Source organism: Anser anser (genome assembly GCF_964211835.1).
Source record: "Anser anser genome assembly, chromosome: 6".
Taxonomy (NCBI): domain Eukaryota; kingdom Metazoa; phylum Chordata; class Aves; order Anseriformes; family Anatidae; genus Anser; species Anser anser.
In genome coordinates this window covers 26,310,474-26,329,372 of record NC_139726.1, presented here as the reverse complement: position 1 = coordinate 26,329,372, position 18,899 = coordinate 26,310,474, and the positions used below count along the sequence as shown (strand labels likewise).

General features: G+C 37.9%; 1 protein-coding gene across 14 annotated transcripts in view; it reads left to right on the top strand.

Annotated features, from left to right (window-relative positions):
* RAPH1 (Ras association (RalGDS/AF-6) and pleckstrin homology domains 1) overlaps positions 1–18,899 on the top strand; it is a gene marked incomplete at its 5' end in the record, with an annotated part of 344,080 nt that overhangs the window by 278,694 nt on the left and 46,487 nt on the right. For 13 of the 14 annotated variants that reach the window (XM_083842783.1, XM_083842784.1, XM_083842782.1 and 10 more), the window contains 3 exons: positions 6,785–6,904; positions 10,414–10,519; positions 11,316–11,833. In XM_083842783.1, the coding sequence (XP_083698909.1) occupies positions 6,785–6,904; positions 10,414–10,519; positions 11,316–11,833 (744 nt within the window). Of the gene's footprint in view, positions 1–6,784; positions 6,905–10,413; positions 10,520–11,315; positions 11,837–18,899 lie in introns of those variants that run through there. The other variant, XM_083842786.1, reaches the window with a different exon arrangement.

The window sequence follows — 18,899 nt, the reverse complement described above, 5'->3', positions numbered from 1 at the left end:
TTACCATTGAGGTGTGATTTAGTGCAACTGTTTCTTGGATCTTATATTGAGGCAGGTAAAGATTGCTGTTAAAGACCTCAATATGTCACCCACAGTACTTCTGATTATGTGAGCCTCTTTGTGTATGCAAGGCATAGACTCTTACTTTTCCAATTTAAAGCTGCATTGCATAAATAATTTGCTTGTTTAACTGGGACAAAGGAGTGCACAGATGCATGATTTTTAAAATGTGGCAACAGATGCAATCTTTGTGTAATGCATAAATACAGAGTTTTAACTATTGAAATTAGTGCCTGAGCAATTTTAGAAGCATATAAAGTTATTGGTTATAAATGGTCTTTTTGCTTTTACTGAAGTGGCTGAAGTTTTTTCTTTCGTCAGACATCCTGTGTGTTTTCAGTACGTTGTATTGAGTACAAGCCTGGAAAACTTGCCTGAAGCATGTTTTAAAAAAAAAAAAACTCAAAGTTTACTCAAAATAGTGTATTGAAGGGGGCTTTCACTTAGTGCAAGACTTTTATTTGGGATGTTTTGAATTTGTGGCTGACAGATTCTGTATGTCAGTGTTTGAATTTGAGAGGTGTTGTAATGTGTGCTATAGGAGCCTTGGGATGTACTCAGCCTGTACCTCTGTTATTTGAAGCTGAGAGCAAACAATTGCTCTTGTACAGGTTTTCACCTAAATTACTCTTAATGTAAACTGAATTGTAGGACACTGATGTGCGAAGAATTTCCTATCACTTCTAATCCCCTTCCAGATCTTCCCTCTCCCTTTCCCTGCCAGAGTAAGAGATTTCATTATATTTTGTATTTATTAAGAGGAAACATGGAAATACTGAAACAAATTATCTCCAGCGTATCACTGGCTTGGTGTAGTGTTGTATTGAATTCAAAGGAGAAAGGTAGTGTCAGTTCTAGTATAAGATTTTTTTTGTTATTTTTTATTGAAAGGCATGGTAGATTTGTTTGATCTTTGTCATGTGGGCAGATTATTAATATGAAATAAATGATTTGTGCTCAAGGTAGCTTTCATTGTTTACCAGAACTTCAAGGAAACAGGTAAAAATGTAGATGTGGGCTTCGGTTGTTTTGCAAATACATTTCAGGTTTTTTTCTCCTCTATAAGTAACCCCTAAGCCCAAATTTTATTAACTGCACAGTTTTTATATTCCTTCAAGCAGTCAGATGAATGAGTAGTACAGGTAAAAACATGCTAGAATCTTACTCCTGTTTGTACGCGTGCCATGCTTATGCACTTGTTTGATGCATTACAGTAGTGTTTTGTCATGTCCAACTTCTTGAACAGAAATGGATGCTGGCGTGATCACAAATGGAAACAGAGCTCTAATTTCTAAAAACATCTTGTGTGCTACGTAGTTCCTTTAGGTTCGTGAGGCTAGGTTTTTAAAGCGCAGAAGTTCGGTTATTTGTTCAGATAGTGTTTTGAGTATTATTGTACTGTTCACTCTACCCCTAGAGTAGAGTTCTAACAAATTCCATAGTTGTTTTGAAGAAGCAAATCCTTAGTTCAGTAACAGGCATGAGCTTGTACAAGGTTGTTTAAATAATAAGGTTGGGTGCGGGTGAAAACATCAGTTGCCTGAAAGAGATGGTTTGTTTTACTTTTAGGGTTTTATGCTGCCAGTTGTCTTTGAACATACTTAAGCATCATTAGCTCAAAACGCGTATGCCAGTACTTCTGAAATTATAGTGAATAGGCACATTCTTGACCCTTTAAGCACGTGAGCATCTCCACTTGGAGTTGGAATTCTGTTGTTTCTTTGAAAATCTTTCTATTGTTAAAAAAGTGTGGCATAGACAAATCCTGTAGTGTGTTTTTTTACAAAGTTTTATTTCAGTGCTGTGTGTCCTTACTATAAGGAAATACTATTATAATGAAACTTCCGATTGCCTTGAACGGGTTTGATTTAAGGTAGGAACTAGCATCTCAAAGCCCAAGTCTGCAGAATGGGATCTCAGTGAAAGACACTAGAGACACTTTCAATTACAACTTCCTGCTGTCCCAAAGATCAGCTGTAGCTTTCTGATGACTATGATTTGTTAGCTTCAGAATTCTGCTGTGCTGTCCCTTTTTGAAAATGTCAGAAAGGTAGATTTGAAAAAATCTTCTTGGACTTTTCATCTTTCCTTATGTTTTCTTGACATTACATCATCTCATGCTGATCCTAGCATACTAAAAGCTTCATCAGATCGCGTAAGGACCAGCTTGAAAGAGTAAATGTTTCCTTTTTTTCCTAATGATGGATACAATTTTTGTCCATGTAATTAAAATAGTAGATTATGATTAAATGCTCTAACTGTTGATTTCTAATGAAAGCCTCATTACTTTTTCATAAAATAACTCTAGAATACTGGGCTTCATGCATTTAAAGGTGAACAAACCTAATGAACAGTTAGAAAACTAGCAAACTTATGGCAGATTATGGGTCTGCCTATTAATATAACATTTTAAACAGTTAAAACTGGCTGATATAGACCGTAGTGGATAAAAGAGATGGTACATAGGATTCCTGCACAGAAGTATGGTCTTACTTGCATACAGAAGTCTACACCATGTTGGGACCTTTCTTTATCTAGGTGTCCCAGAATGACAGATGCTAAGAAGTAGAAGCCCTTACAAGGGGAGAAAAAAGGAAAAAAAAGGCCAAAATCTAAGTATTTTCATAGGTTATGTTTTTATATGTTGTTGTTGATTTTCTGGAAAAGTGAGAGGCAAAGTGCTGCTATGAAAAATGTTCATGTAGAGGGCTCCTAAAACACAATCATAGAATCATTTAGGTTGGAAAAGCCCTCCAAGGTCATCTGGTCCAACCAGTATTTACAGCTTAACATCTATTATCTTATTAGTGTATCAGTTATTCATGCTGGCCCTATCGTGTTTGTTATGGGAGAAAAACAAAAAAGGTGGCCAGGGCATTAACGCTGAAAAGAAATAAAAAATTAAGAATCATATTTACTATAACTGGTTTAGTTGAATCTTACTAGGATACAAATAGGAAAATGGTTAAGATGAGAATTAGAGTAAATATTTAGAAAAGGATCTTTCTTTAATCATTGCTTGGCAGGGATTCACGGAGGAGCAATATTCAGATCTTTAAGAGTCTTATCTGGTAAGTTGTCAGTGCTATATCACTTTAAAAGTAGAATTGAGTTGGAATTGTCACTGACATCAAGTGCCAGAGTTAAATTGATTGAGGTTTTTTAAAACTTCCAGTGGCTGTAGTTGTGTAGGTATTTGAATATAAGATTTAGTCACTGATGATGCTCAGGGGAGGGAATGGCCAGCAGTTTTGAGCAACAAAACCTCATTAGAGAGCCTTGTTATGCCATACATGGGATGCAACTAGGATTGTGGTCACGCTCCTGGAAGAAATTTAACTTGGTGTGTATTACATGCAAGGACAGGTCAGAGCCTTGCTGTACATACGACAAATTGGCAGTGAGTCTTCATTTGTGTTTTATCTGACTTGCTTGCTTTTTCCTGCTGAGTCTGTTCAGCTTGCCTTTCTGCTGAGCTACCCTGGACAAGTCAAGAACAGATGAGCATCTTTAGCTGGGAATTTTAGTGGGCACATTTAAAAACATTATTCTCTGTTATAGAAGGCTCAATAAAATCTGAAAGCTGCTCATTTTCATTAAGTAGTGTTTTGAGATACACTTGAAATGAATGGATGTGAAGTGCTGAAAGCTGGTTTGAATTTGTTACTCTGTCACTTCACCTGGTATGAGCCAAACAAAAGCATGAGCTACTTTAATTCTGCTAACCTGCAAATGCTTTCGATATGTAAGTGGCTTACTTTTTATTTCTTAGGTTGAACTTGGTTCTAAATGATTCCTTTAAAAAACAGAAAGAAAGAATTTTTTAAGCTTCTGTCATTTTCCTTTCTTGTTATGAATAGAAATGTCATAGCCTTAGAAAGGTGTGATAGCTGCCAGTTAGGTCCTAATTTGCTGAAGTATGGTGTATGTCTGCTGTGTTCAACTGCATTGAGAAAACTTCTGTAAAAAGGAAAAAAAGTCACTTTTGAATGGTAACATGCGCTTGTTTTGAGTTGCTACTATTTTGATTTCTGTTGATGGAAAGCTCAGAAACTGTTAGTTGAACATTTTGTTGCTGCCTTAATTGATTGATTTAGTCCAGTAGAAGGGCTTGTGCTAAGAGATCCATTTTACAGAGCTAGCGAGTTAATATTAGCTATTTCTTAAGTGAGACACTATCCTCTGTGTGCCTTTTGCAAGCAAACATTGACAGGCTTATAGGAAATGCAGCTGACGTTAGAAAGCTTGGGTGGGGACTACAAGAAGCTGGCAAATGTTACTGGGTTTAGTGCCAGGCTTGCTGACACAACAGTACTTTACTTGTAAAAGTTTTCTTTAGGCTGCTAATTCTGTCTTCAGAGTAACTGGAACTGAAGCAATGTCCCTGCTGCCAAGTTAAAAAAGCTAAAGCAACAATTTATGGGAAATTGAGAATGCCAGTTTCTTTCCGCAGCTCAGATCTTCAGAAAAATTTAGTAATAAGAACGAACTTTTCTCTTACTGAACGGATTAGTTATGAACAGTGTCATAGAATGAATGCGCTGCAGAAATAGTCTCATCTAACTGTAGAGTAAGGGGCAAAAACAGCTGAAAGAGGGAAAGGTTAGCCACGTAAAATCTCTGTAAATAGAGCTCTGTCTGTTTTATATCACAGTTTCCGTTTGATTCACCCGTTTATAGTCATGTTTCCTAAGGCACACGTTTAATAGTTTCCCTTAGCCTTCAAATGAAAGCTCTAAACATCAGGCACATCTACACAGTGAGAAATGTTATGTTCTCAAATGAGAACAGTTACTGTAGTTTGTTTGCCATTTCACCTTAGGTATAATGTGTTTTGGCTTAAATTTATGTTGTTTCTGGTCCACATAAAAGCCTAAGAACTAATAAGGCAAAGCTTTTGAAGGAGTGTGAAAATGGAATCCAGCTTCTGTCTGATTTGCAGAAGGTTAGGTAGAACATGAGTTGCTGCTGCCCTACTGTCTCCACTTTTTTTATGCGGGAGGGTTTTGGGGTGACATCACGGAAAAGGCTGCTGCTCTATTACATGAGCATATTGTTGTTTTTTGGATTTCAACATTGCTTGTAGATTTTTAGAAGAGCTTTCTTCTCTTTCCTGGAGTCTCAAAAGTACTTAAAGGTCTCAGAGCAGGTGTCGGACGAAATGAGATTTAGAAGGTGAATTTAATGTGTTTTGCATCTACGCTGCAGTATGCCATGTCAGCTTTAATATTATTGCCCCTTTAAGATAAGCAGCTGCATTCTGTTCTCCCACAAAAGCAAAGCCTCAGTAGGAGGTAGAAGCTGCTTTGCCTAGAGCAACTGGATGGCAGTATCTTGCATCTGTGGGAGTTACTGGCTTCTGCTGACCTCAGAATGGTAGATCGCTTCTGAAATCTCCTGTTGCCTGGTTATTTTATCAATGTAAAATGAAATCTAAGCAATGTAAGAATAGAAATAAAGGCTGTTTTAGATCATGGAGGTATTTTTTTGCATGAACTGTTGTCATAAATAGCCTAAAACTGATTGAACAGTTTTTCTCTGAGACTACCTTTATCATTTTTAATAATCTCTCTCATCAGTTCAGCTCTGCAGCACTGTGAAGTTTTTCAGACCAAGATTCTTCTTCCTGAAGAGTAACATTTACAAAGTTTGCTTTCGAGTCTACAAAATGTAAACGAGTGCTTTTGAAAGCTGTGTAGTAAATCACTATGTAATCTATGGGTTGACCAAATCAAGCTCTACTGCACGCCATGATTTGTTTGTGTAGCTCTTGATGGTGATCTGTTCTCATGTCTCTTTGGATGTTCTGTAGCATTAGCATTTACTCTTTTGTAGTGCCCAATCACTCCCAAATTGCCACCTATGTCATTTTCCCCCAAGGTATGTTTAAATCTCTGTAAATTTTCCTTCTGAACAAATCCTGGGTTTAACAGCATGGATATACCCAGGAAGGCATGTTGAGTCTTAGCCCTACAGAAGGGGCTTGGAGGACGTGTTTGGGGAAGTAAGACTTGTTTAAAAAAATTAACTTCTTTTGAATTCATAACAGGTAACATCTGGAGAATGTAATGTCTTTATCTTGGTCGCTCAGACTCCTCAAATGAAGGAGGGTCACCTAGATGTAATGGTGTCCCTTTGCTTGCAGGGAGGGATTTCTTTGTCAGGTGAAAACTGTGCAGTATCACTGAAGTGATCTGGAGAGCGTCCAGAATTTAAACTGCCTCATTGCTGGCATTCTCTGTGGCTTGTTTAAGCATTTCTGTTTACAGATGTGTGGAGTCAGCTATTTGTAATGTAGTGAGACTGCACTTCCTGTGCGTTGAATGGTGTTGCTCAACTGTGGTCAGCTGAATTCCTTGTACAGAGATGAATTTTTTAATGTCAAGTCAGTTAACTTTGCCAACAATAGCTGGCAATGAGTGCATATGCAAGGCTAGCATGAAGTAACTTCTGATGGTGTATTAAGTATTATGGACTTTGTTCTTCATCTTTTCCTGCATGATTCAGACAAAAGTGGGCTATAAGCCTGGCTTTGCAATTACCCATTGCAGCTTTCATACTTACTCTTTACGTGTAAGCATTGTAAAAAAAAACTTACTGAATGTGCAATTTTTACGAAGCTTATGGACAAATACGCTTTGACTTCAGAATGTATCAGTGTCTAAGAAAACTAGTGTCAACTACTACACTCCTGAAAAATCAATGTTTTTGTTTTCTTTTCCAGATGGAGCAATTATCAGATGAAGAGCTTGACCATGGTGCAGAAGAAGATAGTGATAAGGAAGATCAGGATCTGGACAAGATGTTTGGGGCCTGGCTGGGAGAACTAGACAAACTCACGCAGGTTAGGAAGGTTTCAGTCAGAAACATTCATTTGGATACTAATTACTTTAGCTTTGACAACGATCCTATTGAACATTTCAGATGAATAGGAATTAAGGCTTTTTCAGCTATGGCATTTTGTTAGGGCCAAGCCTGCACCCCCAGTTTTGTTGTGCAAGGGCAAAAGATGTCTCTCTTCCTCAGTTATTTTGCACTGCCACTTGCAGCAAGACAGGCTGCAGCATGTGACCAACTTAATACTCTGTAAAGATTTCTAAATTAGGTTATTTTCCCTATCTCAAAGTTCTTAAATTAATTTTTCACAATCTGGTAGTTCAGCATTTCCCAAAGGGTGTGATCCCTTCTGAAAGCTATGGAATCAGTCTTTTGTTATCATGTATGTAGAGAAACACTGACTTTAGCTGACTAAAGCTGGGCTTTATCTCCAAATGCATAGTTGGACATTGTCCAGCCACAACAGCATTGAATTTTTGTTGTACCTGAAGAGCAATAAGAAAAAGTGTGAATGGTGTTATAGATGATATGCGAAGATAATGTGATATACCCAGAGTACTCTTGTGGCATCAGATAGGCAGCTGATGCATCTTCTCTTTGCGTTTTTTCTTTCTAGTGCTTTTAGGGAGGAAAAAAAAAAAAACACCTTGCATTTGGAATGATATGCTATACTCCTGAGGTGATAGTCTATTTCTGTGACTGACTGCTATGCTTTTTTGCTGTTTTCAGTCGTGAGCTGTCCTCCTGAATAGTGTATTTCATCTTCTTCTTTGTCACTTAGACTTAAGCAAAGGTGTGATACCCCTAGTTTCAATAAGCCACAGAAGAAGGGGCTTTTTTATCACTTGTTTGTTCTAAGTGTGGGGGAAAAAGGAGGAATCATGTTTTGCGGAGACTGAAGGAAAATTGAGCTAATCATACAGCAGCACTTCACATTCATACTCATGTCTGCTGTCGTCTGTTTAAAGGCTCTGCCTGCAAGTTCTGTATGGTAGGTAGCACTTTAAAACAGGGGAAAGTATCTTTTTTTTTCTGAACTAGTGCATACAGGTCAATAAAGAATCTACCTCTTCAGATGAATGGAAGATGGTGTGAAAGAAATCTGCATATCATATCTCTTTTTGTCTTTAATTCCCTGCAACGGATTTTTAATGGTAAATGAGAGCCCTTTTGAAGGCATGGGCTCTGTAAATTATCTCAAATGAGGATCTTCACAGATGAGCATAATGGGTAATTGGTTTTAGATTTTTTGTTCTTTGCTCCTTTTTAGCAGCTATGAGCAGCCTAGAAATATAAGTGTACTTTATTTGGGACTTATAGCTTTACTATTAACATAGACTTTCTGGATTTGCATGCTGATCCATTTAAAGTGCTTAAAGCATACTAACAGGTAGTTAAGGAGAGGACACGCATTTGTTTCTCACATCTGTATCACCATGCAATACAGTCTGCAACATAGCCCCACAGTTGCAATTCTGCCTTTTGCAACTACTTAGAAGTGACATTTCTCCCCAGACTTTTAATGGCCTCGTATGGTTTTGTATAAACAAATGAATACAGTCAGTTGTGTCTCAGTTAGTTTGTTTGGAAAGTGGTTGTGTCTTGGTGCAGCTGAAGTCCCAGTAAAGGGGCATGATTGCAGCTCATGAGCTCCAAAGTACATTCTGGTATAGTTTCATCATTTGTTGCTATTTATCAGCTGCACTCTGAGAGCAGTGGGTGAAAAAGCTTTTTGTCCCCAAGTTCCTTGAACTTTAACTTCTTTTTTAGATTTCCTAAGTGTTTGTTAGGAGGGATGAAAAGTAAGACCCAGATTCCTCTCCAGATGGAAGTGTTTTTTAAAAGATGTGTAATTGTTGAGATGTCTTAAGATCATTTTAATTCACTTTGCCTGTTTTAGCCCCTTGCCTAATAAAAGCACTATAAAAGATAGTCACAAAATTTGCAGCACAAGTGAGCAGTGTCTGTCACAGAGTGCGTTAGCAGTTGATGTAAGATTATCCTGCTATATGGTGCAGGATAAATAAAGTCTTACCTTGCTTCTCATTTTTCAGAACTAACCTTTTAGTGCTGTTTCAGTTTCCAGCAGTGCTCTAAACTGGTATTTTAATATCATAATGCATGATGGAGAATGTGCTCTCATAATTAGTAAGAGCATATTTCAATTATTTCCAAGGACGTGCTCTAACATAATTATCTAAAATATGTTTTACTGAATTTAGGAATGCTTTTAACCAGAATTTATTTGCTTTTCAGGAGATGTTTTGAGTCAGTCTGTGGGTTCAGTTGGAAGGAATGAGCCCTAACTTGCTTCCTTTATCTCAAGTTTCATTGCTGCCTCTAGGGTTCTAATTGATATATTTCAGCTATTCTGTGTGGGGCCGTATGTAAGCTCCATCAGAGGTACTACAGGTGTTTTTTCCATATGGTGGAAAGCAGTGCTGCGTTACTGGCTTCTACTCATTAAGTGATGATTGACTTCCTAATAAAATTATTTTTTGAAGTTCAAGCCAAACTGAGGAGAGAAGGAAAGGGTTTCAGCAAAGATAAATGCTCAAACAACAACAACAAAAAGATTAGTGCATTTTATTTTAACAAAGGCTTGAGTAAAGATGTGGAAAATGGAAATAAAAAACATAGGTGAGAAACTTAATTCTTTTGGAGCTAGAAGATGCTTTTTTCTTTCAGACAAACACGTTGTCAGGAAAGCTTTATTAATGTAAGCTTTGCTTTAATTCACACCCTCTGCAGGCCTGTCAAGCAACAGTAGGAGATAATTCCCCACATAACACTTCTCACTTCTGGGGCATTACGTACTTCTTGGGTCACTAGCTGGATCATAGTGCCCTACTGTTTGTTATATACAAAAATGCTGCTGTTTATTGTAAAGTTTTGTATTCATATCAGCCTTCATAATATAACAATTAGATATATCAGGTGGAAAGAGGTCTTGTCTTTTTTTCCCCATATTAGTTTTTCAAAAAAAAGTCTGTCATATATTTGGCTTGGAGTTGCTTTCACAGTTCATTGTTTTTCACGGGAAAGACTTACTGAGAGAAATGTCTGAATTTAGTAATTAAAAATCCCTTTTAATAAAACAGAATTCTCCACAAATGGCTTTTTTGTGCTTATACTACGGGAATGCTTATATGCCAAGTTTCTTAAGGTGCCATAGTTTGCACTTGTTTAGATCCATGTCCAATGCTCTGCAGGGTTGTTGTTATAGGTAAGTCAGCTGTGTTTTAAAACAAGCTGGTATGTAAACATTGAAAAATGCATTTGGAACATGCTTTCATGTAATTCTGTAACAACAGAACTTGAGTATCTTTTCACTGACTAACTAAACCTCTGTGATACAGTGACATTTTCAATCTAAAGCCTGAAAAAAACAGTTTTTGATGTGTCAGGAGATTTTGAAAATGTTATCTTAAAGAAAATCAATTTAGTTCATTTTGAACATTTCCTTGTCTGGTTCATTGTCAAAGTTAATTCTGCCCTTTTTCTTGTCCTTTTCAGAGTTTGGATACAGATAAACCTGTGGCACCAGTGAAGAGATCACCTCTCCATCAGGAAACTAATCTTGCCAACTTCTCATATCGTTTCTCCATGTACAATCTGAATGGTTTGTTGAACTATTTAACTCTCTCAAATAATATTTTAGGGAAAGAACTATTTCAGGCATAAATAAGATCATTGTAAAATAGTTTAATAGAGCGTTAAAATACACTTCTAGCTGAAATGAAAATGTTTGCTCTAAAGGTCTTGCTTTCTGATGGCATAAAATTTGAAATATCCCCAAACTGTATCTTTTACAGCACCTAATATGTAAGAATTGCAGTCTAGTGTTTCTAAAGAAATACTTGTTCTGGGATCTGGTCTCTTGAAAGAATTAACGTGTATCTGTTAAACAGAAAGAAAGAGTATCTTGCTTCATGGGACAGAATGCAGGAATATAGCTACAGAATGTTTGCACGTTAAACTAGAAGTGTATTTTTCCTTGTCTTAAAGTAACTTCCCATGGTTGTAACATAGGAAGCCTTAATTTAAAAGTTTGATTATTCACATAGTATTTTGTAGCTTTTTTTAAAGCAATGTCAGATGTGCTTAGCAAAGTGCACTTATTTAAGAAAGATAGAGCATGGTATATACAAGTACATTTTTAGATTCTGTTTGTGTGACAGCAGTTCGGACCTTTCAAATGTAATCTAATAATTCATAGGTTTCTCTTATCAGTAAATGTATTTAACCTAAATAGTCATTTAATTGCTCTTAGACCAGTCAAGAGTGTTAGTGCAAATTTGTGTTTAGCAGTGAGATTTTGCAATATAGATGGGGAATGAAAATAGTTTCCTCTGCCCTCTTTCTCCAAAGAGATGTGTAACAAACCTGCGCATACTAAAAACTCTTCTTCATTGCAGAAGCCCTGAATCAGGGGGAGACTGTGGATCTAGATGCCCTCATGGCTGATCTCTGTTCCATAGAGCAGGAGCTCAGCAGCATTGGGTCTCATTCAGCAAATAATACTGCGGTGAAACGCCTTGCCACAGAACCCAAAGCTCAGAAACCACCTGCTAGCCGACCTTCTACTAAGCACAGCAGTATGAAAGGATTATCCTCTTCATCTGGTAAGGTGACTAAACCATCACATGCCAACGTTTCTTTGGATGACATCACTGCACAGTTAGAGAAAGCCTCTTTGAGCATGGATGAGGCAGCCCAGCAGTCAGTTGCAGAAGACACCAAGCCAGTAGTTACTGTTCAGCACAGGAGGACAGCATCAGCTGGCACAGTGAGTGATGCTGAGGCACGCTCAATCAGTAACTCCTCCCGTTCCAGCATAACTTCTGCAGCTTCCAGCATGGACTCCTTGGATATTGATAAGGTGACAAGGCCTCAGGAACTGGACTTGACATCACAAGGGCAACCAATCACTGAGGTAGTGTCATTAATTCAATAATTCTTTGTTTTCTTCAAGAGTTTTCCTTTTATTTCCTCTTATGCTGATACTCCTTGCTAAACATGTTCAGTACAACGGGGTTGATTGCAGATCAGGATTGTTTTTTCTATGGGCTATGTGCAGTGTGGCTACTTCTTTGCTTTTATCTGTCTGCAAGGAATCTTATTAAAGATTTTTTTTTTAAGATTTTCCAATCTCTCTTCCTCTTCCAAAGCCACTCAGGGATTTTAATGTTCAATATTTAATGTTATTCTTCTGAGTAAATCTTACATACTGTTTTTAATTTAAATATGAGAAGTTTACAGTTTGGAAAAAAGGAATGACAAGTTGAACAACAAGTCTATGTTCCTGTTACAGTACACTTAAGTTACTGCGTATGTTCCAGATAGGCACTCCCAGTATCTGAAACTGTACCAGCAGTTTGCCACTTCTTAATACTCTTATTTAATATATGGCCGAGAGAAGGCTTCAAAGCAATGCCCAACGTAGAAAAAATTGCTCTGTGATACAGGAATAGCAGATGTTCACTTGAGATTTTGGTGCCCGATATTGGTTAATAATCAAAGCAAATCAGTAAAAAAAAAAAAAAAAGTGAGTTTGAGGAATGCTGAAAGTGCTGGTGAGTTGTGTGAGGAAATAAGAAAAATGTACCATTGAATTTAAGAACTTAAACAAAAAGTAAACTAGAAGCTATCTCAGAGAAATACTCTGAAACAGAAACCTGACCTGTTATTCCGAAGTCAGCTGTACTAACATGAATGTTCTCTTTCAGTTTTCTCTCCACCAAAGAGAAAACTGGAACAAGCTGAGTTTGTTCTAGTCAATAATTAACACTAATTTGAGTGAGCTGTGCTGAAAGTGTGCCTCTACCCATCTGTAGCAAAAGTTCATCTGATGTAAAGAGTGAATGATGCAGACTTGTCAGTTTAATGATCAACACATCAAGGTCACACTTTTAAATTCAAATCTTTATTTGAAATAGTGAAAAATAAGTGATTTACATTTACAGCCTAGGTAAACTTTTTTTTCTTAAAAACTGGTGATCAATTTTTTTTCAATTGGAGATTTGTATTGGGTGAAGCAAAACAACAGTAGATAGAAATGTGTCCTTTTCTCTTTAGAAAGTTAAAATGCAAACCTTTGCATTATTGCTGTAGGTCTAAGAGCTGGAGCCCAGTCCGTGACTGTTATTGATTTTATATTGCTGTTCATTTTTCAGTCGCCTTCTGTGATATGATAAGACTTACTTTTCTTCTGGATCCGTGACTGTTAGTCATGTGGATATCTCTTTTAATGCCTAATATTCTACAATAATGTGTTTTTATCTCTCCTAAGGCAGAAATTATTTTTTACTTGAATTACTTTCTTCTGAAATCTGCATGGCATAAGGAAAATCAGAAACTTCTTAAAAATGCAAGATGTGGCAGTTGATTTTGCAGGTATCACTCCAGATCTCAGCCTCTTACTTCAGGAGTGATATGCTGAGGCATCAGTAAGATTACCCTTCTAGTCTCTCATTTTTCAGTTCTTTGCATGGCATCGGTAATCAACAAACCACCAGCTCCACTGAAGTGTCTTGGTGTTGTTGAGCCAACAGGCAGAAGTCAAGAAGTAGCTTTGTCTTCACAAGAGGCTAATCCACATTGCTGCAAGTGTTACAGTTGCTTTCTGAGCTCTTAACCATTAACTGTGAGGCTCAGAACTGCCCCCCAAAGCGTTTCTCTCAGACGTTTGAGAGCTGGCTTTGTAAACCCAGTGATTGTTTCTCATAAGAATGTGGCTATTGTTTCCCTGCCCAGATAAATTGATAAGACTGACTCCTTTAAAGGAGGTAATCAGAAAGTGTTGGTAACTTGAGAGCCAAATTCTGCTCTTTTCTTGAGAGCAGAAACCTTTGCAGTCATTAACAGTGCTGCTTTGTTTTACTCTGTCTGGTCTTTTTAATTTCAGTAGCCTGGGGAAAGTGTCCATCTCTGAGAAATTCTACCCAGGTTTACAGGATTGATATTTGACTATTCAATATTAAATCTGTTACTTGATGGGACTTCTCACTGTGAGTTGTTTTTTTCTCAACACTGATAAAAGGGCAAAATCAACTTGGTTTGGAGTTTTGACAGAGTTGGTGGTGGAGGTTGCTCAGTTAAATTCATCTTAAAAATAGGCAGAAACCCAAGACCTTGGTAGAATCACTGGGCTCAACAAAGGAGTCTTTTTCCTATTTCATTTAGTGCATGAAAAGCTATTGTGAAGGGTTCTGTTAACCTTCATGTCCAGGTTCTGAACCAAAACACCTTTCCCTGGTAGGGCTGAATTCTGCCCTCCCACCCAGACAGTTGTCTCAGTGGTTCTGTTTCTAGTGGAAGACATCACTCCACCTGAGAGAGTAGTCTTTGGAGAAGACCTACTGCCAATGTAGGGGGGGGAAAAAACAGCAAAGGGTTTTTTTTTAATTTAGAAACTGGGAGAGGCTATTACTTCATGGCCTCAACAGATGTGTTTTGAATTTGTTTTTCCCATGTAGTGTTTTAAGTTAGCCCTTTTCTTTTTGCCTGTCTTCCTGGTGGCTGTCTGTACTCAAGCTGACCTTTAATTTTTTTTCCTTTTCTGCTGTGGCTGTTATCAAAGAGGTCAGTGACTTGGCAGCTCTGCCCTTTTGAGTGATCCTCTGTCCTCTCCAGGCCGTATAGGGACTTAAAGAAGTCATCTTTTCTTCTGCAATTTAGCTTTATTGGAATCACTAGCAGAAGAAAATGACGTTAAGTAAGATGGAAGACTGTTCCAATAGGAGGAAATGCTTGCCTGAAAAGGGAAATCAAGTTTAGCAGTTAATAACTTAAGTATTCTACCTTAGAAAATAATTCTGCAGTATGTTTGAGCCTCCTTACCTGGAAATGTAGGGAAATGCTGTAAAAGAACAGCCATGCAGTTGGCACGCTGAAGGTATGTATAGCCTAGTATGCTTTGACTAATCCTAGAGACAGATCTTACGGAAAGAGGCTGCAATTCATAGCCCCCCTCCCAGAATGGAAGGGTATGCCTTCCCTTTCCTGTCTCCCTTCCCCACCCACAGCCCTACATGATCTCATAGCCTCCTTTGCCCCACCTTTGGTGCTTACTGGTACTTAAACCAGAACTTCCTAGTTTTATTCAGGGGCTCATTCTGTGTTAGTTGGGTGAATTGCATGGGCTCAGGGGGTTCTGATGTGTGCTGATGTACAGCAGGGAAATGTGTAGCCAAGAGCTGGAGACTGAAAGGGACAGTGGGAATACACTCACTAGTAGTAATGAATTATTCAAATCTTCTTGCCTTGAGCAACTAGAGAGGCACTTCAGTGAGTTCCTCCTCTTCCTCCTAGCAAGTCTGCACTGTAGAAACGTAGTGGTGTGCAAGATGCTTGAGTATCGTGACAGATAGTTACTCTCAGTGGTGCTGTTTGCCAGGACTTGAATTTGTCTCTGTGCTGTTTTCAGAAGAGTTGGCTGGAATTCTCTGACTTGCCTAAAATAATTATTTTATTTGTTTTAATGATTTGTTTAATTTTCTCCCTTTCTTAACGTCTTCTATGTTTGTAATTGTATAACAAGAGGCATACACTTTAAATCTTAGTTTCTGCTTGTCAGATATTACTTGAATGTAGAGCTGAATGAGTGATGTAGTAGTGTGAGTAAAGGAAGGGGAAGTGATGACCATATGACTAACTCGTCCCCTTTACCCACCCATACTATCTGTTTCCTTGTTTCTGCCATCCAGAAATCGTTTGTTTTCAGCAAGTTGTGGTAGAGCAAAAGGAGGAGAAAGTAGCAGGGAGAGAATAGAGAACTGTGCTGATCACGCGTGTGTAGCTAGTTATGCCTGCTGGTGAAAGGGCCTATTCATGGACAGTCATTGTTACTGTCTCGCATATGCTCAGTGAAGAGGTTGAAGATAAGTTTGAAGTCTGCCATCTGGTCTGGCACAGTACGCTGTCCCCCCACTCCCCTCCCTACACGATGGAGTTCTTTTTGTATGTAACCCCGTTTGCGCAGCTGAGAGATCTTGACTTGCAGAGATAATCCATAATTTAGTGGGTAGTAATCTTAAAAATACTTTTTTGATTTTTTACTTAAATTCATTGTAGCTTTATACATTATGTATGAGAACTGAAAATTATGATGGGGGACTACTAGTTCATTAAAACTACGGATTTTTTGCTTCACTTGGCAGAGAAGAAGGAACTGTAGAGTAAACTGTAATGTTTCTTTTGGGAAATGAAGGGAGCTTTGGGGGTCTGACAGTTAGTAATGGTTGTGATGCAAGCTGCGCATACATAGATCTGCGTTGGCCAGAAACTCCTGTGGGACAAAGTGGAAAATTAAAAATGGGTGTAAGGAAAAAAAAATTAGTTCTACAGCAATTTTGCCTTTATTCTTACATAGTTTATTTTAGTTGCCACTAAGATAGTGATTGCTACACAAAGGAATACAGAAGCTTTTCTAACCATAGCAGAGTATTGTAGGTCATGTTTTGTGTGTGATTACTAAATGTTACATTGCATGAAAATGCAATTATAAGTGTTCTTGTAGACAGAGAAGGAAGTCCGCAACACAGTCTTTGGTAGGCGACAGTGTCTTAAAATAGAGTTGGATTGCTGAACCTCATGTATAATTTGTAGCTGATTTAAAGAACAGTTGTGGTCTGTTTTAGTTCTTGGAGTAATGGGGCACTATTGGCTCTTGTATTTGGGAGCCTGAGGTTTAAGTTCCTTCCTTATGTTCCATGTTTTGTGTGGTTAGCAGACACTAAAGATGCTTGCCTCTGTGAGAATAGTCACTGATACACAACAGACAAGGAAGGGTTGATGTTTGTTTTGGCATTTTGTTTGGTTTTTGTTATTTTTGTTGTTTTTTTTCTTTTAAAGACAAAAAAAATCTGCCAGTTCTATTATGTTGTTAGTTCTGTACACAAAAAGTGTATTCTGGAGTGTTTCCAGTTATCCTTTTTCTGAGCTGAAAATAGTCAATGGAAAGACTTGATTTGAAAAACAATTAGACCATCTCTTTCTCTTCTTTTTTTTTTTTTACAGTTATTAATCACCAAGTGTTTTTAATAAGACAACAGTAAAGGAAAATTGTGTATCTATCATTGAAGTGTTACTTTGGCTTCCAGTTTTGTTGGCGTAAGAAGTGTGAGCAGTCCAGTTTTCAGATGTTGTTGAAGTACATGTAAAGCGACTCTTCATTTGCCAGTTCTTTTGAGGCTTTCAAAATGTCTTGAGTTTATGAAATGTAAGCAATATTTTTGTGTTCTGGTAATAAAATATGCTTAGCTATTCATTGTGAAGTTTATGCATGACAGTAAAACAGTTTTCTTCCTATGATATGCTAGAACACAATGATTGTTAATATGCTTATCTCCACATTTGCAAAACTAGCACCTAATTTTGTCACATGCTTATGGAATCTGCAAAGAAAATGATGGTATGGGATTTTTATTTATTTATTGGTAAGAACTTCAGAATCCATAGGAAACGTTCTCAAAGTTTAACTTAATACACATGTGGTTGTAAAAATTGGGGTGTGTCAAGTTAAAATAAGTGAAAGGGAAATGAGAACCTAAACATTATCCTTGTGTTGTTAGATCTTGATTCTCTGATCCAATTGATTTCATAGCCATGAATTTAAAATTTGCCATGCAACTTTTTCCACATAGGAGGTGACTAATTAAAGTGTAGCAGGAAGTTGATCTGTGTAAAATGTTCAAGAATATACTTATCTGTTGAGCTTTATATTCAAATTTGCCTGATACTGATGATTAAGCTTAAAAATTTCCTCCCTAGAAGGAATGGGAAAAGGGACAGTACAATACTTGTCTTATTTGACACAACTGTCTGGCAAAGCTGGTGTCCACACAAAAATTGCAGTTATGGTATATTTTGTCACCATTACCTGTGTGTCGTGGCTTAACCCTGGCAGGCAGTAAAGTACCACATGGCTGCTTGTTCAGTCTCCCCAGGTTGGATGGGGGAGGGAATTGGAAAGGTAAAAAGTGTGAGAACATGGACTGAGATAAAGACAATTAACTAGATAAAGCAGAAGGTTCTTGCACAAGGAACTCATTCTCTACTTCGCGTAGCAGTCAGGTTTTCCATTGCATCTGGGAAAGCAGGGACCATCCCATATAATGGTTTCTTGGGAAGACAAATGCCATCACTCCTAATGTCCACCCCTTCTTCCTTCTTTTCCCCAGCTTTTACAGCTGAGCACGATGCCACATGGCATGGAATATCTCTTTGGCCAGCCTTGGCCAGCTGTCCTGGCTGTGTCCCCTCCCAGCTCCTGGTGCACCCTTCTTGCTGGCAGGGCAGCACGAGAGGTTGAAATGTACTTGGGTCTGTGTGAGCAGTGCTCTATAACAACTAAAATGTTGGTGTTATCAATATTATTTTCATTAAAAATACAAAGAATATTAACTCAATCCCAGCCAAAACTATGGCACTGAAAACAAAAGGCATTGTGTATGCCTAAATGTTGTTCTTCCTGGTAGTTATGTGATGTTGGAGTCATCTGCAGACCACCAAACTGGCTGCCCCAAATCTGTCGATCTGCCAAGAAACTTCTGTGGTATCACCTTAACTGTCTCCAGCAAAGTGGTACCTTATCAGTAAAATTTGCCTTCGGTGTTCTTGCCCTTTTTTCTATCATGTTATGGAGATCTGAAGCATTTGATTGCTTGTGTCCAAGTCTGCTGACTTTTTAAGATGAAGAAACGCAATTCAAGCTTCATTGGTCTCCACTTCCTAGTCACAGAAGCATTTTGACTGTTACAGGAAGAGAATGTAAGCTGGTGGCAGCGGTAGTCAGCTGAGCAGGTATTCTCTTAAAATAGCTAGACTTCTGGGGAGAGGGGTGTACATGTGCAGTTTTGATTAGTAACACTACAAATAAAACAGCTGCTCCTACTGATGGAAGCTGTCTGCAGTCCAGTGACCTTTTTTTATCCTTTCACCTTCCTTTTGTATCTACCTCTTTACATGCATTGATTAGAGAAATCACTGTTACAGACTTC